Genomic DNA, 22620 nt, shown 5'->3' with positions numbered 1-22620 from the left:
GGTTGTGGTGGCCCGCGGCGCGCGCACAGCTCCGGGTGCAGCCGCCGCCGCCGCCGCCGTCACCGCCGCAGCAGCGCCAGGAGCCGCCGCCTCCTCCTCCTCCTCCTTCCTCCTCCTCCTCTTTCCTCCTCCTCCCGCAGCCCGCAGTCTCCGCGCCCTTTCCCCTCCCGGCCCCGCGAAGATGGTGGACCGCGAGCAGCTGGTGCAGAAGGCCCGGCTGGCCGAGCAAGCCGAGCGCTACGACGACATGGCGGCCGCCATGAAGAACGTGAGTGTCCGTTCCCCTCCTCTTCTCCGTTCCCTGCCGTCTCCCCGCGCCGTCCCTCGGGCTCGGGCTGGGCTGTGCCGGTGCCCGGGGCGGTTCTGGCTGCGGGCCCTGTGCCCGGAGCTCCGCGCTGGCTCCGCCGCGCCGCCCCGTGCCGTTCTGTCCGTGCCGTTCTCGTGCTGTGCCCTACGCGTGTCCTCTGTCCCGGCCCCCAGCTCTGTCTCCTCCGTTTTGCATCGTGTTTCAGCTCTGTCACCCCCCGCCGTGATCCCCTTCCCCTGTGATCGCCATCCCCTGTGTCGTTCACCGCGTGCTGCGCCGTATCTGTGTCCCCTGTTTCCTTTCCCGTCCGATATGGGCTCTGCCCCATTTGTACCCCCCTCCCCGCTGCCCTGATCCCCATCCTTAGCCCGGTCTGTGTTCCCCATCCCCCACCCCTTCCCTTTGCTCTTCCACTCTGTGCCGTGCCCTATCTTTGTTCTCTTATCCCTCAACCCAATCTGTGTCCCCCATCCCATTCCCCATCTATGGTGCTGTGCCCCATTTGTGCCATCTCTGCCCCCAAACCGTGTCCCCAGCCCTCATCTGTGTCCCCTCTGCCCCAACCCCCATCCTGTACTCCAACCATTGTGCTGTGCACAAGCTCTTATCCCTTGCCTTAGTGTGTGCCCCCAACCCCCATTCCATTGCCCTCCAGCATGCCCCTTGCTCAGCCCTTTGCCGTGCCCATGCCCTACTATGGGAGCTGCCCATGGGGTGGGCACAGCCCCTGCTTCCCCCTCTCCCAGCCCTATGGGGTGAGGCTGTGGGGCATTGCTGCCCCATTGGCCCCCGTGCTGCCGCTCATCCCTTCCCCAGTGTGGCTGCTGTGCCCCTGACCCTGCGGAGCTGAGCCTTTAGCTGCCAGGGCTCTGATTTATTCTATTTCTTTTTGCTGCACTTGTTTCGAGATTTATGAATTGAGTCATGTTGTATTCATTTCATGCTCTTAAAATAAAGACTCTGCATATAGCAGGCTGATCTGATTTGTGACACCAAACGTTCCCCTTGAATGCTGACATTTTGACAATGTAAGAAGTAAGGAAAAAAAAAAACATATCTCTGATCTGATCTTGCAAACAAAGCAATCGTGGGAGGCAGGATCAAGTCATTCCAGAAGATTCTGCATTTGTCATATTGCAGAGAGGCTAGACTGGGTGGAGGGAGGGAGGGGGTGCTTTAAAGGGGAAAACTGTTCTTTATGTTTGTCTCCTTAGTCAGGTCTGAACCTTTAAGAGGAGCTGGGGTGTCCTCCCTTGCTGATGAGGAGGGAATGCTGATCTAGGAGTGTCGCAGTCTGCTGGATGCAGCCCTGTTTGCTGTGTTGCACCATTTTGACAATAACCTTGCATTTATCAAGCAGACAAAATCGTCACAGCCCCAGAGCGGGGAGGGAGGAGATGTCTTTTCAAGAAATGAAATATGGATAATCGAAACCAGATAATAGCATATTAGAGCAGCTGGGCTGTTCCACTGCTGCACTATGGATTTTAGACTATTTTCCGATAGCGGCATCTCTCCATTTTAAGGCAGAGCCTGCTGTGTGAGCAGCCACGGCAGCTCGCCGCACATGGATCACGCGGCCATTAGCACAAAGCCGGCAGGGATGCCTGTGGACTTAACGCAGGGGCTGGTGGCCGTATTTCTGCCCTGTGAATTTCCCCAGCCTGCTTACCGGCGATCGGCGGCTAACCCGGCGTTGTCGTTAGAGACTGTATTTGCATTTTTCCTTTCAGTCCTCCCCGGCCCTGGTGAAACAGTAACCGAGCTTAATGCTGCTTATCAGTCTCCTTGTTGTTCGGCCGTAAGAAAATGACTCCCAGCGGGAGCACCGCCGCCTCCCCCCCCCCCCAGCAGACAAAAGACAGAGAGCTTTGTTCCTAATTTCTGCACGGCGCTGCCCAAACTCCGTCTCAGTCCCACGGCACTGGGCATGTCACACTCGGTTATCCCTGATCCTACCCATCCCCCAGCGCTGGGTGTGCAGGAGGCTTGTGACCTCGCACTCATTTCCGTAGCAACGCGCGGTGATGTCATGCGCTGGTGCGAGCTGCATTGCACCCAGGTGGTAGCAGAGAGCGTGCAGGCTGCATCCAGCCAAGGTAATGCAGGAGCAGGGCTGCCTCCTGCACTGAGAGCTTGCTGTCTGCTTGCTTCCTTGGCACGGTGCTTTGAAATGCTGAGCTGCTTCCCTTGAGTCAGGTGTGGTCATTATCTGCATTCGAGGCTGATTTTTCTGCAGCTTGATGTCACCATTGTGGTGTTGTGGTAACCTGGTGGGTTGCTGCGCAGCATCCAGCCGTGCCATTTGGCCGCCTCATTGCTGAATGGCTGGTTGTGATGCTTTTATATACAGAAAGCAGTGTGCTGGGGCTCTCATTGTGTGCTAAATCACCAAATGCTTCTCACTGCAGCAATGGGCTGGGTCACAATAGTTTCTCCTGTGTAAATTTTAGCTGCAGGTGGTAGTCACAAGTACCAGAAATCAGAGGGGAGATGTTGCTGGGCCACGTGCTGGCCTTGCACGTGTGCGACCTTGACCACGTCCCTTGCATGCCCTGCATGCAGGGATGAGATCAGCCCTCTTGTGTGCCTGAGCTGCTCCTAGTCCCTGCAGGTCCCCAGGGCAGTGGCTGTGCTTGGCTGCCAAGCGTGCTGCTGGTTTATAAGCTGCCAGCAGCACCGCCATCTTCCTTCTGCCCAGTGCTGGCCCTTGGTTAAAGCCTTTTTGGCTTTGGCTCTGCTAAAAGTTTTGCTATCCTTATGCTGGGACCCCTGTGGCTCTTACATCCTTTGTGGGCAGCACGCAGGTGACCACAGAAGGTGCGTGGTGTGACTTCTGTCAGAAAGGAGACAAGTGAAAAGAATGGGGAGAGGATTATCACGTTGCATCCAGATACGTAGAGTAATGGGGCTGTGCACAGAATCCTTCAGCTCCCCTGATGGTCCCCTGCGAGAGGAGTGTGTGGTTGCCTGGCTCTGGAGACCCAAGCTGTGGGTGCAGAGCATCAGCTGCAGTGCTGGGTGTGGAGGAGTGTTGGAGATAGAGCCTGGGCAGCAGCACATTATGCACACATCGTGCCTTGATGCAGTGAGTGACTGTGGTGGGTGGAGGAGGAGACCAAGGGTGGAGAACTGCAGGACAACCTGTGCAGGCTTCTGCCGTGGCTGCTCACCAGCTGTCATCCTGCAAGTCCTGGGAGCAGGAAGAGAACGGTGAGGTGGAAAGACAACTCCTGGAGGAGTGCTGAGCAACCATCCAGGAAGGCAGGTGCAAAGTAAGGACTGTGAGCTGCCTTTGCAGCTCCTCCTGGAGAGTGATAGAAAGCTTTGGGGAAATCATTTCCAGCATCATGAAGGGTTCACTGGGGGGCCTGGAGAAGCATCCCAAGTGGGCACTGCTCTCCCTTCTGCAGTCTGAGCATGTCCCATGGCCCAAACTGCTTGGCTGTCTGTGCTCTGGGCCTGGAGCAGTGGCAGCCTGAGCAGAATAGACCCAAGCACCTCAGCGAGGTTCTCTTAGGGCTACTTAAGCACCCAAACCAAGGCGCTCCTTAAACTGCTTCTTGCCCCTTCCTGACTCTTCCAGAGAAATCTCAGGCATGCTGCAGGTCTGGTGTGCTGGGAGCGGGACATGCCTCTCCTGGAGGGCCCTGGGGTCAGAGGGCATGGCTCTGATCACAGCCTGCTGTTCTGCTGCTCTCCTGGTCTGGCAGTGGTTTGTGGGTGGCGTTGGCTTTGGTTAAATAGCATCTCAGGAGGTTGTGGTGGTGGGCTGTGCATGGGGCACAGCGCTGACTACCTGCACAAGTTCAGCAGGGCGTTGCTCACGTTAACTGTGCTCACTGACCAGCCTTCAGCAGCCCAAGCTTTTAAAGTTTCTCTATAAGCTCTTAAGTCTTTGTTGCTAAGCTTCATTGATGACCATTTGGGGCTCCCATGGTTGGCCAAGCACGACAGCTAGGTGTGGATGGAACAGAAAATAGCTCTTGGAAGTCAATGGTGGAGGCTGTGATGCTGAATGTAGCTGCTGAGCCCTCTGCAGATGCCTCTGGTACATGGAGACTGTAAAGCTATCGGGCAGTGCTCTCCAAGAGCCCTTTGGTGTTTGGGGCTTGGCCAGCAGGGCTGTTGTGTGGTGGTAGCCCTGGAGGTGCAGAAGGGCTGATGACAGTTGTCTTGCTTGTTTTTCCTTCTTGTTCTGAATTTAAAACTCAAGGACCTCTGGAGCTGAAGCGCTCTATTCTTGGCTTGTCTCATCTGAACTGGATGATGTCATTTGGCATCCCCTTACCCGTCCTCATGAGCGGCTGGGTGGTGCCTGCAGGACAAGGGAGGGCTGTACAGGCAGTGTTCTGCTCCTGCCTGCCCTGCTTCCTGCCAGCAGGTAATGGATTGCTCCACCCATGTGCCTGCAGGATTTGGATTGTGATGAGGTAGTGAGGAAGAAGCATGTTCCTTCACCTTCTGTTGCTGGTAGCAAGAAGATCCTTCGTTAATTGAGGTTCCCCATCTTTTCTCTGCTCTCTCCCTTTTTCAGTGTACTGCTGGATTACTTTAAGTTGTTCTAATTGTGTCTGGGTTGGTCTAGCTGCTAGCACTCAACTTTGCAGAGCCTCAGACCTGGGGGATGAAGCAGGAGCAGCCTGATGGTTCTGATGTGCTGGAAGCAGTGTGATTCCATCTGAGAAGGAGGAAAGTATTGGTGCACAGGGTGTTGTCTGAGCTGAGTGTTCCAGAAAGCTGCTCTCCTGCCTCCCCCAGAGATGCTGAACTGGTGCAGCTGTGGGGCTGTGGTGGGAAGAGGAGAGTGGGTTTGGGTCCAGAGAGATCTCTGTGGACAGGAACAAATTGGCATTGTGACACATGGACGCTATAGCAAAGATCTTCAGCTTCCATTCTAAGCAACTTCATGTCAAGTAAAGGAATGAATGCGTAAAGATCGTAGGCAAGGGTGTGTATTGAAGGAAAGAACAAAACCCCAAGGTTCTGTGTCCACTTCCCCATGCTGGGGGAACCAGCTGCTGCCTGGGAGGTGGCTTTGTCTGAGCTCATGCTTTTCTGCCCGCCTCCACCTCCTGACTGGTGACTGCCAATGAGAAACACACAGTGGAATAACTGCAGGACAAAGCACAGAACAACAGCATTTGCCTTCCCAAGCATTTCTTCACTGTCAGTCTTGATGAGATACAGGCACCATCTTCTGCTTCACCACCAAGCCGTGATGCAGGGCTGCAGCCATCTCGGCGCAGCTGATGCACCTGGGTGCCTCCAGGCACTCCTCTGCACCTCAGTGCTCTGCAACACAAGATGGCTTCTTCTGAAGCAATGCTGATAAGAGCACTTTTGTGCTAACTGCTTGGGACCCTTTTCCCTTCACTGTCCAGCCCTTCTTTAGTTCTTAGAAGATAAATAACCTAGTGTGTCCTTGGCTGAAGCCTCTGTCCCTTCTGATAGATTAACGAGTCTGCAGACAAATGGCAATCTGATGTCTGAAAAGCCAAAAAAACAAAACACCATTAAAACAGTGGATGTTGAGCTCATCAAATTCTGCTAGCGATGGCTGCTGTGCTGGAAGGCGATAGCTGGGAACCAGTTTTAGTGCCTGCTGCGATGGAGGGGAAGCGGCTGCAAATCGGTGGCTGCACTGGTGGAGATACGGTGTTTGTCTGTCAGCCTGTGCAACCTCCATCTCGTCTTGAGGTTGTTGTTCAGATAAATGGCCACGGGTGCCTTCATGCTGGCAGTGGTTAGATAAAACGCTGTGCTGCTGCCTCTGCAGCTCTCCATCTCTGGAGCTGTGAGATCTTCTTCCCCTGCAGACATAAAATGGCTTTCTGGGAGCCCAGCCCTGTGCAGCACGGTGCTGCCTTGAGCCAGTTAGGCTGTCCTGAGCAGGCACTGACCTGAGCACTGGCACTGCTGGTGTCCAGGAGGGGACCCTCCTGGGACCCACATCACCTCTTGTCCCTGCAGCATGCAGCAAGCTGAGCTTTTCAGCAGCACATGGGAGGCTTTGTAACCTGCACTCATTCCAGGGCAATTAGGAAAGGGGAAGGATGGAAACCCAGAAGCAGTGTGCTTCATGTAACGTAGTATTGTCTCTGTCACAGCCAGTGCTGCCAATTCAGCTTTCTCTTGCGTGTTCCTCCCTGTCTGCTTCAGCTAATGAACAGGCTCCCTCCTCCCATCTGAAAACTACAGAAAATGCTGACAAAAAGACTTCCATTTCTGCTCTAGAGGCGTTTCTTCTTTGAAGCAGGAGGCCCTGCTCCTCCCTCCGGAGCGCGGCTGTCAAGATGCAGGATCTCAGCATTGAGACGTGGGGTCCTGGCACTGCTGTGGGGCTTTGTGCTCCGAGGAGCTGCACAAAGGCAGCGGGGCTGAGCCGTGTGTCCATCCAGCCCTGCTCCATGCCCACTGCTGCTGGCCTTGTGCTGGGGTCAGGCAGCTGGAAACGCAGTGGTGACAGTGTGTGGTTGCACAGTGTGCATGGAGCCAGTGATCTGCAGCAGCTGAGGAGCATGAAGGAAGACAAAAGAATTTAATAAGGAGAGGAAGTATGAAGGTTTTTATTTTCTGTGCTAGGTTAGATTTAGTGACATCACAAGAATGACCCAGCACGTGCTTGGTTAGCTATTAAACAACCAGAGTTTTGGCCTGCGACCGGCAATCTGGTGACCAGGGGCAGTGCATTAGTTAACGACAGTAGGAGGGAGGGTAACCAGAGAACATATCCCTGATGGCATGAGATTCCCTTAAAGTGATCCGAGGATTAGGGATTAGAGGACTTAATGTTTTTCTTTGCTAAAGGAGATGTTGCATGGAGCCAGCCTATGGGCGTTGGAGGCGGCTGCGCTTGGACATACGCAAGTCTGCGAGGACTCAAAGTACAAAGCATTCCTTAATTGTTTGCAAATTCCTTCTGATCTTGCTGGGTGAGTTGGCTTGCTTGGGACGTATCTTTGCTTACGTCTGGGGCAAAGCTTCTTGGCGTGTCAGGGTGCTGCTGATTCCTCTTTAAGGTGGATTCAGCACGGCTGTAGGGAAATGCTGGTGAGAAGTCTGAGCCAAAGAGTGAAGTAGGTTGCTGATGGACGTCTTGTTTGGACAGTTGTGTTTCTCTGCAGCATCGGGTTTATTAATAGTAGCTGGAGAAGCTGTTGCTGTGCACTGTGCTAACAGCTATGCTTAAAAACTGCTGCAGGAGATCTGCACTTGTAAAAAGGCTAATGCTTAGTATGCGGCAGTGAATGAGGACTTGGGGAGGATTAACAGGCTTTGATTTACACCCAGCTGGGGAACTCGATGGAGCTTTGTCTGTTGATGCTGTCCTTACGTGGGATGAATTCCTCATTTCCTTGAAGTTGAGAGTTTGGCTTCTTGTGCTTGGCCGTGCCACCTGCCATGAGCTGAACTCAGAGCCCCTCAGGCATCCACAGGGAGCTGGAGGAGGTGGCTGGAGCCCAGTGGTGGAGGTGAAATCCATGGCCAGACTGGGATAAGTGAATTGACCCACCTCGTGAGGGGGGCTATTCAGAACCATGCTCCAGGCTGGCAGGGCAAAAGCTTGAATTGCCTTTCTTCAAGTTCATTCAAGAAATAACATTATCTTTGTTAGAGGCGTGGAAGATCAAGCCTGAAATCCCTGAAGCAGGGGAGGGCGAAGTACATCTGGAGGGATAATCACCTTACTCACCGATGCGGAAATGAAACCTGCAGTGGAGCTGTGCTGGAGTCCACCTGGGCGTTCTGCAGTCTCATGCTTAATCTGGTAAAACACGTTGCAGATCAAAAGACCTAGAGCAAAAAAATATATATCTTGTTTGCCTTTTTTTGCCTTGATGTGCAATGAGCAGACTTCCCCATAGCGTTTAGGAGAAATGAAATGAAGCAGTTAAAAACCGTATGCACTGGCTACAGGGAGTCCTCTGCCTGGTGTCACCTTCTCCCATTTCATGGTGCTGGAGCAGCAGCCTGCCAGCTGCAGCGCTTGGCTCTGCAGGAGGAGGCCATGTGAGCAGGAAGGAGACACTTGCCCATGGCACACTGACTGTCCTCTCAGTATACCTGAGTAGTCTGTGAGCACTGCACAACACCATCTCTTTTTGAAGCCTGCAGCGGGGTCAGACATCTCATATTGGCATTGCATCCCACCCAGAGCTTCAGGTGCCGTGATTTGGTGGCAGGTCACTTGCTTCCCAGCAGTGGGGCTGGAGCTGAGCCTGATTAGTGCTCGTGGAAGCTGTGAGGTAAGTCTTTAAGCAGCTAATGCTCCCAGCAGCATCACACACCCTCCAATGCCACGGAGCTTGGTTTGTTTATCTAGCTTGTCCCCACTAGAGTACCTCCACCATTAGCTTGATTTTATTGTTCTGCCATCAACTAGGAGGAAAAAGCACATCTTGTAGAGTCTTATTGCTTTAGGAGTGAGCAGTGGTGGTCCTGTGGTTCCTTCAGTTGAAAATCCCAGGAGTAGATGGGCTTCTCTTTAAACACATACAAAAATGCTGCTGGGGAAAGGGGCCGCAGTTATCCTTCAAGAACTGACATCTGGAGAAGCTCCTTTGTGCAGCCCAGAAAAGCCTCGAGAAACACTGAATTGGCATTCACCTTTAAAAAGGTGAGTTTTTAAAACTGCCGGTGTGCTGCAAGGTCTTGTCTGAGCTGCCATGTCAGTGCCATGCTGCTGGTTTGGTCTTTTGCAGAGAGCTGGCGCAGAAGGTGAGCAACCTGGGTAACGGGAGGCAGGAGAGCAGTGGAGCAGAGTGGTGATCCTGGGCTGCTGCAGAGCTGCTTGCAGAAATGCAAAAGAGGGCAGATGTTGTTGCCAGCCTGCCATGTCTTGGGGAAGGGATAACTTCATGCCCTTCTGTTCCTTTTGTAGTTAGCAGGCAAAGGTGCTGGTATCCCATCTGTCAGAGACAGCGTGACGCGCCCAGAGTGCCAGTTCTGAATGCTCAGCTGCTGTGGCTTGACTTGCTGCTTTCTCCATCTGCCAGTAGGAAGATGTTAGATAACAGAGATGGATGGTTTTTCCCAAGAGTTTTTAATAGGTGTGAGGCAGCTAGTGGCAACCATGAGCTGTCCTGTGACAAGTTCTCACCTGATTCAAAAGCCTGCCTTTCAGTAAGGCCAACAGGAACCAGGGTGAGGAAAGTAAGTAGAACTTGAGCTCTAATTCCTTAATGTCTCAAAGTGAATACTAGCCATGGGCACAGCTCCCTGTGCTGAACCGAAAGTGGTGTGCAGCTTGAATGCACTTGAAATGCATACACCTTGTCCATGTTGGAGGCTTGGGTTTCTTCTTCCTTGTGACCATGTTGGAGAGAGTGGAAATTCATACCATCAATCAAGAATGAGTTGAGAAGTGTTGAATGGAAGATGAAACAAATAGACAGCAAAAATAAGGCAAGTTACCAGAAGTCACTGTTCAAGGTCAGGCTGGATGGGGCTCTGTGCACCATGATCTAGCTACAGATGTCTGATGTGATGGTTGGACTAGATGATCTTAGTGATCATATCCAGCCTTAATGATTCTGTGTCCCTGTTCATTGCAAGGGAGTTGGACTACGTGACCTTTAAGGGGCCCTTCCAACTCAAATGATTCTGTCAGGTGCTTGGATTGTCCTCAAGCCAGTGGTCATGGCAGGCTGCAGGGCCCAATGCTGTACCTGGAAGCCATGTACAGAGAGCACAGGGGTATGCTCCCTCGTGCCTGCCCTATCTGGAAAGCTGCGGAAGAACTGGAGAGGCAAATCTTTGGCACCCAGGTTTTCTGCAGTGGGAAAAACTGAGCTTTTAGACCAGATCCTGGGGCTGCAGCTCTGCAGATAAGGAACTGCAACGAAGCACTGTTATATGCAGAATGGGGACAGCTCACAGTTCTGTCTCTGGCTTTCTCCCCACAGTTCCCTTACGACCTTTTGCATGCAGAAACTTAAGGTAGGAGTGATCCACATCCCTGAAACTTGCGTTTTGTCTCACTTAAATCCATCCAAGCAATTAGAAGTAGATCTGCAGGCTCTGAGGACAGTCAGACTCGTGTGCTGTGTGATGAAATTCACTTGGCTTAAGTGGTTGTTGAGCTGCAGAGGCCGATAAATAAATGAGCTCTTGGTCTTCGTACGCCTCTCAATTTGCAGACTTTGTCTCAGGTGGTTCAATGTCACCTTAAATAATAAGGGCTGCAGGGCCTGATGAAAGCTCCTATTAGCTGGAGCAGCATGCAGAGATCCTAATCAGTGTCTGAAGTGCCTCAGTAGCATCTGAGATCCAGTTATGCTATGTGTAATAAGCAGCCTGACTTTCCAGGCGCTGCCTCTTGATGCACCGTGGGCAGTTTGCAGCTTAATGGCAGAACTGTCCATCGTGCCTCCGGGTGCATTTGGCTTTTTCATCACCTGGTGATGGAAGCAAGCCCTGTGAGCTTCAAAATGGGAACCAGACTGCCATTATTCATACTGAAAGTGTTGAATGAGACAGCAGAGGGGAACGAGCTTCTGCCCACAGCCTGCATGTGCATTTCTGGTTTTGTCCAGGGCTGGGGGAGGGGCTGATCTGAGGCCTAGAGTTCCCCAAATCAGAAAATGAGCACAAGGGACAGTGGAGGAGGTCAGAAGGGGAGAGAAGCACTTATGGTACAGCTTCCATTTTAGAAGTATAACGTCAGAGAGGAGGCTGGAAAATGGGTGAGGACCTGAACCTGTGAAGTCTGGTAAGATTCTTGATTTAGATCTGGTTTAACGCACGCCTACCATGTGTTGAAGTAGGACAGAGCTTGAGAAAGGCATCTTTCCAGCAGAACACTGGGACAGCTCTTGGGCATTCAAGGAGAAGCTGTTCTTTGCTGAGCTGTGGCATTCAGCTGTGGCCCTAAACAAGCCAATGGGCAGCGGGGACAGTTCAGCATGCTCAAGGGAAGTCATTTCTTCAGAAACCAGATGTGGGGAGAGGTGAGGCAGTGAGAATTCCAGTGGTGGGACTTCTGGCCAGAATGTGGCTTGAGAAGCTCGTTGGCCTTTTAAAAAATGAAACAGAAAAGGGGACGTTGGAGCCAGACCTCAGTGTGACTAATAAGCCGTGTGTGAGGGAAGATGAGGCGAGTGCTGGGGTTGCTGCAGAAAGATAACATGCTTAATTACATGGTGCAGAAACCATAGGTAGAACAGAAGCAGCCCTGCTCAGCCTGAAAGGGGTAACAGCTGGGCTTGGGGCAGCAAAGGGAAGAATGGCAGTGAGCATTGCAAACTGCAGTGTCTGACTGTAAATGAACCCTGTGCAGGAGCACAGCATAGCAGTAATCAGTGGCGGTTCTGAGGAAGGTGAGGTGTGTTGTGGCCAGCTGGGGGTTCGCAGCTGTAGACTTTGTAGATATCTGGTGTCTTCAGAGGCCTGAGGTCTCTCCTGGGCAATCAGAAGAGCAAGTGCTGTGCATTATGGTGTGGATGAAGCTGTTGGATGTTGATGGTACTCCCTGGGGAAGAACGCCTGGGTCTGTTCAGCTTGCTGTGCTGCATGCTTTAAGACATCAAAACTAGGTAGCAGCCATAAAGGTGGGTATTTAGTCATCAAATGTCAGTGAAAGTCCACGTGTGTGAGGATAAGTGGGTAAAACTAAGCTCCATGAGCAGCTCTGCTGCACCTCTGTAGCTGAAGGGTTTGTGTTGCTGAGCATTGATCGGTCCAAACCTACCAGTGTGAGGGGTGAAGGGCAGAATGGAGCCCTGCAATAAGCCTATTAACAAACATTCCCTGTGGATCCCAAAGAAACCCACTAATTTAGGATGCTTCTGGAAGGAGGGCTCGGTGGGACAGCTATGGGCTTCCAGAGAGCTCAGACTGTGAGTTTAGCGGCAGGTGAAGGTTTGTGTATTGGCTCTTCCATGTAAAGCTGAGCCTTCCCTTGCTGCAACGTGATACTTGAGCGTGTGGGGAGCCTGCCAGGGCTTGAGTGTAGCGCTGAGTCACAGCTCACAGCTGCAGCAGAGAAACTGGGAGAACCTTCTCTGGGCTCGTGCTGCCTGCTGAGAGCTCTGCTGCTAAGCAGAGGGCTTTGCGGGTCTATAAATCTCCAGAGTCAAGCAGCAGAAACCCTAAACTCTCAGCAGGCTTTGTCCAGAGGGGACTGCTGCAGTAGCTGTGTTGCTGTATGGAGCTCAACCCCGTGGATGTGCAGGGACACAAAGGGCGAAACGAAGCTTGGTGCTTTCTGGGACTCGCAGTGCAAGGCTGGTCTGTGTGCTGCCAGCCAGGGGAGCAAAGCACCAAAGGTGTCTTTTCAGTGCATCACTGCGGTGCTGCATCTTGCAGGAAGCCTGGTGCTGCTCCTGGTTACATGCTCAGTGCCTAGAAAGGAGTTACGTGCTTAACAAGGTCCCCTTTCTACTTTGGTAATTTCCCCACCAGTTCCCTGGAGAAATCTTTGTGTTCTCCACAGGTGTACGTTCCATCTGTCAGCCTGGTGAGTTGTTTTTTTTGAAAGGATTTTGACAGGCGACTTTCTTCTGTAATCCTTAATAGCTTCAAATTTAAAATGTTTATGGCAATGATAATCCTCCGAAACTCCCTGTAGCTTTAATAAATTTGTCCTTCTACAAGACTCCTGGTGGGAGGAGGTAAATCTAATTCTGCTGTATGCTTTCTGTGGTGATGACTATCTGCAGATGTGGCTGTGGGCATATTTAGATTAATCTGCCCGGGCCATGCTTGAAACTGGTGTAGGACAGGAACATCTTGCTGAAAGCCAGCCCTATAACTGGAGTCAAGACAGAAGCTCTACTGGAGGTCCTGGAGGTGTTCAAGAACCATGGAGATGTGGCCTTGAGGAGCCGTGGTTAGTGGACCTGGTGGGGCTGGGTTGAGGTTGGACTAGATACTAGATTGTCTAAAAGGCCTTTTCCTACCTTAGTGATTTTACTGAGCTGCCACATCTCTTGTGGTGTAGCAGTGAGTGATGGACTGTCCGGATTTCTGACTGGAAGATAAGAGAACATGTTGGGTTGTGACTTGTGGATGTCTCCAGTCCCAACTCACCAGAGTGGGGCTGCCTGGATCAAGAGGCTGCCTGGATCAAGATCTTGTCTCCATCTCCAAGGATGGACAACCTGTAAGCTGTAGGGCAGTGGGGCACCATAATTATGCTTGAGGAGCTTTGGGGGGCTGTGCCCTCACTGACACAGTGTTCACTCACTGATGGTGTGTAGTTCCAGGATGCCCAAATAAGATTCTGGGCTGGGCCATGCTCCCCTCCCAGCCGGATCCCTGTGCTTCCTGGTTGCCATCATAACCATGGTTATCTGGGCATAGAGCAAACCTTGCCCCCGTCAGCACTGGTGTGAATGACTCAGTATTTGCAGAAGCCTTTCATGTACAAACTATGACCTCATCCTCACAGGAGTGTCTGCCTGGCTTGGAAGGGTCCCACAGGTTCTGTTCTGTTGGCATTCCTCCGGTGTGGCAGGACACCTTCAGCAGCTGGATTTTGGGAACAATTTCTTCTCCAAAAGGGTGGTGATGCGTTGGGATTGATGGAGTACGTGTCCCTGGAGGTGTTGAAGAACCATGGAGTGTGGCACTGAGGGATGTGGTTAGTGGGCATGGACTTGGGGATCTGTGAGATTTTTACCGACCTTAAAGGCTATGGCTCCGTCATCTCAGCTGCTCTGTGCTGTGTTGAGTGAGGCAGGGAGAAGTGATATGGTGCATTAACGCTCTTATTGTCAATGAAGAAAATCCCGTGTGGGAAGAGCATGCTCTTGCCACGTGAGCTTTCAAATCCTTATCTCCATAGATGCCTTAGGCAGCTATAATTTTAACATCTAACGTATTTTTTTGGCATCTCAAAAGCACATAAAATGCTCATGGGACATGGAAAAGCTGAACACATTGTAGCTGAATTATCTGTCTTGTTAATCCATTCAACTAGCTTGTAACCCTAGAACATCACCACCCATCTCAGTGCTTCCTCTCATCAGCATCTTCCCTCAGGTGAAATGAAATGCACCTTTTTCCTCGTGGATTTCTCTCATTCTGGAAAACACCGATATTTCTAAGATGGAGGATAACATGAACAAATCCCAGCCTCTGAGATCAACAAGTCCAACCATCAACCCGTGGCTCCAGTGGGACTAGATGGTCAGAGAGGTCTTTTCCAACCTTTCTGGTTCTGTGAGCTGGGGGCTGGGCCCCACGGCGTGGCCTCCCTCTTGGATGAGTTTGGGTGCCTGCTGACTGCGCAGGTTTGGCCGGCTCCGTTCTCCCATTCCTACACAGAGCACTGCAGTGCTGAGTTGCGATGGGAGCAGCGAGCGGCTCTGCGGTTAACCCGAGTCTCTCTTCTCTCTTCCTCTCTCGGTACAGGTGACAGAACTGAACGAGCCTCTGTCCAACGAAGAGAGGAACCTCCTGTCCGTCGCCTACAAGAACGTCGTGGGGGCACGGCGCTCGTCCTGGCGAGTCATCAGCAGCATCGAGCAGAAGACCTCCGCTGATGGCAATGAGAAGAAGATCGAAATGGTCCGGGCCTACCGCGAGAAAATCGAGAAGGAGTTGGAAGCCGTGTGCCAGGACGTGCTGAGCCTGCTGGACAACTACCTGATCAAGAACTGCAGCGAGACGCAGTACGAGAGCAAAGTCTTCTACCTGAAGATGAAAGGGGACTATTACCGCTACCTGGCCGAGGTGGCCACGGGCGAGAAGAGGGCGACCGTGGTGGAGTCTTCAGAGAAGGCCTACAGCGAGGCTCACGAGATCAGCAAGGAGCACATGCAGCCCACCCACCCCATCCGGCTCGGCCTGGCGCTCAACTACTCCGTTTTCTACTACGAGATCCAGAACGCCCCGGAGCAGGCCTGCCACCTGGCCAAGACGGCGTTCGACGACGCCATCGCCGAGCTGGACACCCTCAACGAGGACTCCTACAAGGACTCAACGCTCATCATGCAGCTCCTCCGCGACAACCTAACGCTCTGGACAAGCGATCAGCAAGATGACGACGGTGGAGAAGGCAACAATTAGACCCCCAGATGGACTGGCAGCCGCACGCTGATGCTAACTACTGCAGTCTTTATTTTTTTCCCACGAGTGGGGGGGTCAGGGGTGGGGGAGGGATCGGGAGGGGACACCTTCCCAGGGAGGCCCCCACAACCTGTCTTTGATTGCCTCTTTGACATTTTTGCCAAAACACCACTAGTGGAAGTCAGGCTGGCTGTGCTGGTATGGAATAGCAGCCTCACTGGCATATGGACTGTTCTGTAGATTATTAATACAAGTGGAGCTGTCTTTAATTTAACTTTATTGCTAGAAATAAAAGGGTTTTAAGATGAATTAACTTGAAATGGAATGGCCCTCGTTTTTGAGAAAAGCTACACAAAAGGAAGTTCTGTGGTTCCAGTAAGGCTTTGTGCGTTTGTTTCCTCAGCTCAAGTGCCGCGTCCGTACCGGAGCGCTCTGCCTGTCAGGGCCCAGCTTCAAATCCCCACGTTGAAAAGGAATAATAATAATAATTTAAAAAAGTCTAAAGAGTTTGGGGCTTGTAAAGCTCCAGGATTTAGGCCATTTAATCTTTGTTTGTGACAGATATTAGGGTAGCTTACAGTATTAACACTAAATTGCAGTTTACAGTATTTCTACATTACAGCCATATGACATCAAGCCTTTGATTGTCTGTTTTCTTTTGCTAGTTCTTTTGGCTTGCCTTCCTTATCAGTCCTCGCCTGTGGACTGGCTTTAGCTATTCTGTGTCGCCCAAGGCAAGAAGACTGCCTGCCCCACGAACATCAAAAGCTGCTCTAGTTTTCAGTCAACAGCTTAACAGGTGCTTGGCTAGCGGCTGTTTAAACTATTTTAGTCCACAGCAAAAGGTTTAAGAACTTAATTAGGAAAAGGGGGAAGTGTTTAAACTTAAAATGCCACTGAAAAAAAAAAAATAATAAAAAACAATAATAATAATAATAAAAAAAAAAAGAGAATTCAGGTCTGTATGTCATGTACTGTGTTTGGTATTTCAAAGACCATCCTGATTTAAGGTGCCACAGCTGCTTCCTCAGGGATTGCACTGCCATTTCACTCTGCCTGACTTTCTCCCACTGTACCATGAGGTTTGTCAGCAGATCTCAGGCACCCGGGCTCCCTTGTTTGTCACCAGGGAAGCCAGGTGCGATTTCTTTCTCCTGGGGAAGCTTGTGGTGTAATGAGTGAACTTCAGGAGCTTAGAAACTAATTTGGTAGAGAAATCCTCAAGGGAAGAGCTACAATCATAGACATTTCTATCAAGCATCAGGAGCCCAGGAACTTAGTTCTCTTCTTAACAAAACCTTTTCCAATTCTCTTATCCGCCAGGGGGTGGGAGAGGGCCGTCCGAGTTGCTTAGCAGGTGAGGTTTACCCCATTTGGAGTCAATTTTGTTACCTAACTGTTGGAAGTTCCCTGCTGCCCCGCGTTGCTCCGGCCCACAGCTGTGTGCTTTCCCCATCCTGCAGGGGGTGCAGCGATGCTGCGGCCCCACAGCTGCTCTTTGGGCTCTTTGGGGTGCCTTGGTAGAGCCGTGCCCGGGCTAACGGCCTGCAATGGAGGATCTGTGTAGCCGCCTTCCCTGCCCTCGGTTTTCCCCTCGCTGCCCGGTGAGCAGTGTTGTCCCGGCTGTATAATTTGGAAGTGATTTACTGGAATTACAAAACCTGTTGGGTTTTTTTTTCTGTTGTTGTTGTTGGTTTGTTTTCCTTTCTGGCTTTGGCTCTGGCTGCTTTAGGAAACCTGCGCAGGAGAGATGGCACGAGAGGGCTCCAAGGGGAGTGGGGTCAGGGGTTGATTTTTAAGCAGCTTGAATGGTTTCTTTCATTTTCTAAGAAATGCACTTGCCTATGATACTGTCTCTCCAGTGAAATGATTACTGCTCCATTACTCTATTGATACAATATTGTGCATGCTAGTGTCGTATTTCTATACAGTAGCTTGAAATTTATTAACTTATACTGTAGATGTTATGTATTCCTATGACAAAATAGTCTTCAAAAATTTTTTAAAGTTTTTTAATTTATTTTTCTTTTGGGGGTAAAGTTTGCTCTACCAAATAGTGATCGTAACAAACTGATCTGTTATGGATGTTGCTATAGTGACATGCAATTATATATGATTTTGTTTTTAAAAAGGAAAAAAAAGCAAAAGAAAAACACCAGTGTTAGCTTAATCTTAATGTCTGGTGTTCGTCATGGTGAAATTATAACTATTACAGTGTAGGAGAACAATGACTGTGTTCTTTGAATGAGCCTTTGTTTGTGCTTTTTGTCATGTTATGCAGTGAACTATTTTTAAGGTCTAATCAGTGATTATTTTTCCAACTCCGTGTTTCTGTAAGGAATTATTTCACACACGGACCATTCTTAGCAGTTTTCCTCAGTGATGGAATATCATGAATGTGAGTCATTATGTAGCCGTCGTACATTGAGCAAAATAAACTTACAGATCTGACGTCAGCGCTGCTCAATTCTCTTGCGTCTCTCGAGTCGCCGGGGGCTGGAGGGCGGCTTGGCATCCACCTCTTCCCAACCTGTGTTGGTACCCCAGCCATTCGTGTCCCATTCCCACCCTTGGCCTTGGGGACATCCTGGTGTCCCTTCCCAGCTGTCGGCATCCGCTTCTTCCCAACCCGTGTTGGCGTCCCCCTTCCTTCCCAACCTATGTTGGCGTCACCTTCCCAACAGTTCTCATCCCCAACCGTTGATGCCCCCTTCCCACCCTTGGCTTTGGGGACCTTGGGCAGTCCTTTCCCCTGGCCCAACACTGGGCTGAGGAACCCATGGGTGTAATCTCAGTGCCTTGTGCGTGGCCGCGCTCTGTCCCTGCCTCGCTGCCTCCCAGCAGCTTTTTCCGCTCAGCACGCTGTGCGCTGACTCACTCAGTAAAAATAATCCCCTCCCTTGGAAACTGAATGCCCAAAGTGGGTGTTGTTGACTCGCCCACGGCCAGGCTGTGCTGCTGCCTCCCCACCTGTGTGCCCAGCCCTGGGGCCTGGCACAGCGCTGCCGTGCTGATAAAGGTGCCTGGGGGCTGGGACAGCACACGGTGCCGCCTCCAGCTGCGGTGCCACCCTGCTGCACTGGGTGACTGTGTGTTCATTGCACACCTCTGCACACAGCCAGGATGTCCATTGCTGGTCCCTAGGGCTGGCACTGCTCTCGCTATGGCAACTGTCTCCACCACTGGTTTCTGTGGCCACCCATCCCATAATGTTACACGTGTGCCCTGGGGGTCCCTGTGCTCTGGGGGGCTGGGCTGACAGAGGAGCCCCACGGCTGTAGGATTCCTCCCCGGTCATTGCCTGCCTCCGGGATGACTCAGGGGGGATTAGAGGGATTTGGAGGAGCAGGAACACGGCTGCCGGCAGCCTGGCCATGTAGGGCCAGCCCTGACCCTTGCATGGAGGTATGGGCACAGGAAGGGTGTGAGGATCCTGACACTGTGCCCGGCCCCTTGAGCTGGGGCTGGAGGTGTGCGAAGCCCCATCTGCCCAACTCATCCCAATGGGGTGAAAGGAAGGAGCATAACGGAGTGGAGGCTGTGCATCCCAGAAGGAATTGTGAATGGCAGCATGCTGCTGGGTTGGGAGTCCTGTTCTGACCTCCTGAGCTTCTGCCCAAGCTTCCCTGCAAGCTGCAGGGGCTGCCTGTTTTATGGGATGTAGAGACCCAGGGGGTTGGTACCAGGATGGGGATACGCAGCAGGTTGGACATATGAGATGTTGAGATCGGGGGTGGTGATGCTCAGAGCTTTGGAGAAGAGGAATGCTGAGGTGTTGAGACCCAAAGTGCTGAAATCTGAGGTTTTAGGGGCCTGGGATGGAGGAGAAATGGGATGCTGAGATCTGGGAGATGGGAGACCTGGAATTTTGGGGACCCTGGATACTGGTCGCAGTGCTGTTGGAGAGTCAGGATGTCATGACCTCAAGTGTGGTGGATATGTAGTGTTGAGACCCAGGACTCTGGAGACCCAAGGTGTCAGATCCCCAGGACATGGAGACCAGGACATTAACCTTGGGATGTTGGAGACCCACACTGCTGAAACCCAGGGTGTGGGAAGCAGGGGCATGGCCCTGCATGGAGCCAGCAGTTGGACTCAGTGATCCTTATGGATCCCTTCCAACACAGGATAACCCATTATTCTATGATCCTACGACTCTGGAGACCTGGGATGTCCAGATGTGGGGTATGGGGTGTGAGAAATGGCATGTAGGCTCTAGGATGTGGCTGGCACAGACACAGGGCAGGATTCTTCCATCACTTTTATTCCCATCATTTTTTTCTTTTCCTCCATGTTTATTCAAGGCACTGGGGTGATGGGTGAGTACAAATAAAAAATACAAAGGGGGGCAGGAGTTGGGGGCAGGCGTGTGGGGTGCGTGGCAGGGACAGCAGCCGGGCCTCTTCCTACTTCTTGGCTGGTTCTTCCTTCTTGGCCTCAACGGTGACAGGGATGGTGATCTCAGATGACTGGATGGCCGGTTTGGGCAGCGGGGCTTCCACTGTCAGCATCCCATCGGGGGACAGAGAGGAGCGCACGGCTGTGGCTTCCACACCGGGGGGGAGGCTGTGGAGAGAGGGGAGAGGTCAGAAAATCCCCACATTTCTGCGTGTCTCCCATTGGGGCCAATGACAACCCCAGTGTATGTGAGCTGGGGATGGGCAGGTTGTGTGCCCCCTCTCTCCCCAGCCTGGTACTTACGTGTATTTGCGGGTGAAGCACCTGGAGATGAAGCCGTGCTCGTCCTGTTTCTCCTCATGCTTGCCTGGAAGGAATAATCAGCAAAGGGTTGGTGCCCATTGGGTCTCCACAGTTGTGGTTTGCCTTTCCCTGCTCCATCAACTCTGGGATGGAAGCACTCCTGCTTGCCCTACATGCAGCCCTGAGTGATGGGAGACACCTGTGTCCCTACAGAAGAAGCCCCTACACTTGAGGGCAGAAAACAGACGGTGATGGTGGACCCAACCGACCTCCATTGCCTTTGTTTCAGCTTCCCATTGTGCTGGGCACGCTGCTGGCCTCATGCCATGGGTCTGTGTTTTGTCACAGCACCCCTTGCTGAGCCCCCTCCCAGACATGCAGGGATGCTCAGGGTGCTGTGGGCCTGGCTCTGCCCCATGGCACTGCCAGCTCTGTCCCGATGGGGCACAGATCGCATCCCTACCATGGGCTGCGCACAGCAGCAGTGTGGGGCTGGGGACTGTGCACCCAGCACACTGTGTACACCGTGAGTCATGCCTGGAATGCACTTGTAATCCTATGCCTTCTCTGTTAGTTTATCATTTTCCCTTTTTTTTTTTCCTTCCTTTTCTCTTTCTTCCTTTTCCACTTTCCTTTTCCTTTTTCCCTTTTCCCTCTCCTCTCTTCTCCTCCCTCTTTCGCTTTTTCTTTCCTCTCCCCTTCCCCTTTCACTTTCCTTTTCCTTTCCTTCCCTATTTCCTTTCCTTTGCCCTTTTCCCTTTCCCTTTCCCCTTTCTCCTTCCCTCCCCCTTTCTTTTCTTTCCCTTTCCCTTTCCATCCCTATTTCCCTTTTCCTTTCTTATTTCCCTTTTACCTTTTCCCTTCTCCCTTTTCCCTTTTTTCTTTTCCCCTTCTCCCATTTCCCTTTTCTCTCTCCCCATTTCCTTTTCCTTTTTGCCTTTTCCTTTTTCCTTTTCCCTTCCACCTTTCCCACACTCTTTCTTTCCCCTTCCCTTTCCCCTTTCCCACCTTGCTCCATTCTCACTGCATACCCCAACCACGAACACATCCACCCGACCACCCCATGCCCTCCACATCTCCCCATCACCCCACCCCGCAGACCCACCGGTGATCTCCACGATGTTATCCTTGGTCTTCACCACCAGCTCTTCGGGAGCAAAGTGGTTGACATCCAGGGTGACCTTCCAGCTGTCTGCGCTCTGCCGGATCTCAGAGATGCCGCTGCTCAGCTGCCGGCTCAGCGCGCGGCTGTAGGGCGACCCAGGGGCGGGCAGCAAGGCGCTCTCGCTGGGCAGCAGACGGAAGTAACCTGGCCAGGCGCTGCCGCTGGGCCACTTGTACCAATCCTCAGGGATGTGCGGCATCCCGAAGGACTGGTCGAAGAGGCGGCTGCCATGGTACCAGTCGCGGAAAGGCTCCCAGCTGGGGCTGCTGAGGAAGGTGAAGGGCACGCGGCGCTCAGCCATGGTGTGCAGGGCGGTGGTGTGGAGCGGCTGTAGGGCCTTATGAACGCGTCCCGATGGTTATTTTTAGCCGGCAGGAGCAGCTGGCTATTAATGGAAATCGCAGCGGGGCCGGGAAGGAACCAGAAGCTTTCTCTGGCCCTGCGCAGCCGCAAGCCCTGGCTGCCCGCCCCACACGGCTCCTTGGCGCTGATGGATGGGAGCTGGATGGCTCCCAGCCTGCCCTCCCCTTCCCGTCAACAGTCCTTGGGATGCGCAGCGCTGGGGGGATGAGTCAGAGCAGGAGCCCGAGCCCGGCCCTGCGCCCACTGCGTCACCGCTGTGCTGGAAACTTCTGGAGCCCATCAGAAATGTGGAACCTCAGGGCCCGTATGGGTCGGGGTGGGGGGGGTCCCAGAACCTGGGAGTGGGGTTTGTGGGGCTGATGGAGGACAGAGGGGCCAGTGGGGGTTACAGGGCTTGGTGGGGGTCAGCAGGGCCAAGTGTGGCTGATGGAGGTCAGGAGGACTGATGGAGGCTGTAGGGCTTGGTGGGGGTCAGCAGGGAATCGTACAAATCAATGCGGACTGCTGGGGTTTGCTAGGGACCAGTGGGACCAGTAGGGATGGATGGTGCTGTTGGTGGCTGATGGGGGCAGTGGGGACTGATGGAGCTGTTGCCGGTTGTTGGGAATATTGGGACTATTAGGGGCTGAGCTTTGGCCTTGAGCTGTCTGTCCAACCTTTCCCAGCTCCTGCAGTGTGCAGGCTTTGCTTTTAAGAGCCAGCACAGCCAGGAGATGGCTGTAGCTGAGCCCTGATGTGCTCGGCACAGGGATGTGAGAGCCCTCCGTGTGGGGTAATTGGCACAGATGAGGATACAGGAAGGATGGGAGAGGGATCCTTCAGCGGGGGGGGCTCGGGGTGTCCCTTCTGTCCCAGCACAACCTGCTGAGCCCTCTGTCGGGGGCTGGGGTGGGGGAGAGCCCTGTGTTGTCTGGGGAATGGGACTGGAAAGGGATCAAAGCAGCTGAGCTGCAGAGCTGGAGGCGTGGGGCCACATCCTGCCGGGGGCTGGGGTGGGAGGGAGGGATGCAAAGAAACCTCTCCATGCCCCGCAGCATCATTTACAATATATACTGTATATTTTATTATA

The 22620-nt window shown here is 52.5% G+C and overlaps 2 protein-coding genes across 2 annotated transcripts; one reads left to right on the top strand and one right to left on the bottom strand.

Annotated features, from left to right (window-relative positions):
• YWHAG (tyrosine 3-monooxygenase/tryptophan 5-monooxygenase activation protein gamma) lies at positions 1–17778 on the top strand. Its single transcript, XM_048966783.1, has 2 exons — positions 1–268; positions 14666–17778. Exons 1-2 carry the CDS (start codon positions 182–184, stop codon positions 15320–15322), a joined length of 744 nt encoding a protein of 247 aa, XP_048822740.1. The 5' UTR covers positions 1–181; the 3' UTR covers positions 15323–17778.
• A 1787-nt stretch (positions 17779–19565) lies between these two features.
• Positions 19566–21664, bottom strand: HSPB1 (heat shock protein family B (small) member 1). The gene is made up of 3 exons (XM_048966763.1): positions 21129–21664; positions 20024–20087; positions 19566–19888 (listed from the first exon to the last, which is right to left on the bottom strand). The coding sequence occupies exons 1-3, from the start codon at positions 21487–21489 to the stop codon at positions 19729–19731; spliced, it is 585 nt and encodes a 194-aa protein (XP_048822720.1). The 5' UTR covers positions 21490–21664; the 3' UTR covers positions 19566–19728.
• Between the last annotated feature and the right edge of the window lie 956 nt (positions 21665–22620).

Source organism: Lagopus muta, chromosome 20, assembly GCF_023343835.1.
Source record: "Lagopus muta isolate bLagMut1 chromosome 20, bLagMut1 primary, whole genome shotgun sequence".
Classification (NCBI taxonomy): Eukaryota; Metazoa; Chordata; class Aves; order Galliformes; family Phasianidae; genus Lagopus; species Lagopus muta.
The sequence above is the reverse complement of the archived record's forward strand: the minus strand, read 5'-3'. Positions and strand labels throughout refer to the sequence as shown.

What these genes read in the sequence shown, in the direction of transcription:
- YWHAG (XM_048966783.1), top strand. Translation starts at nt 182, where the DNA reads ATGGTGGACCGCGAGCAGCTGGTGCAGAAGGCCCGGCTGGCCGAGCAA. An exon ending in TGGCGGCCGCCATGAAGAAC is followed by an intron (nt 269 to 14,665) that starts GTGAGTGTCCGT and finishes CTCTCGGTACAG; the next exon opens with GTGACAGAACTGAACGAGCC.
- HSPB1 (XM_048966763.1), bottom strand. Translation starts at nt 21,489, where the DNA reads ATGGCTGAGCGCCGCGTGCCCTTCACCTTCCTCAGCAGCCCCAGCTGG. An exon ending in TAACATCGTGGAGATCACCG is followed by an intron (nt 20,088 to 21,128) that starts GTGGGTCTGCGG and finishes TATTCCTTCCAG; the next exon opens with GCAAGCATGAGGAGAAACAG. An exon ending in TGCTTCACCCGCAAATACAC is followed by an intron (nt 19,889 to 20,023) that starts GTAAGTACCAGG and finishes CTCTCTCCACAG; the next exon opens with CCTCCCCCCCGGTGTGGAAG.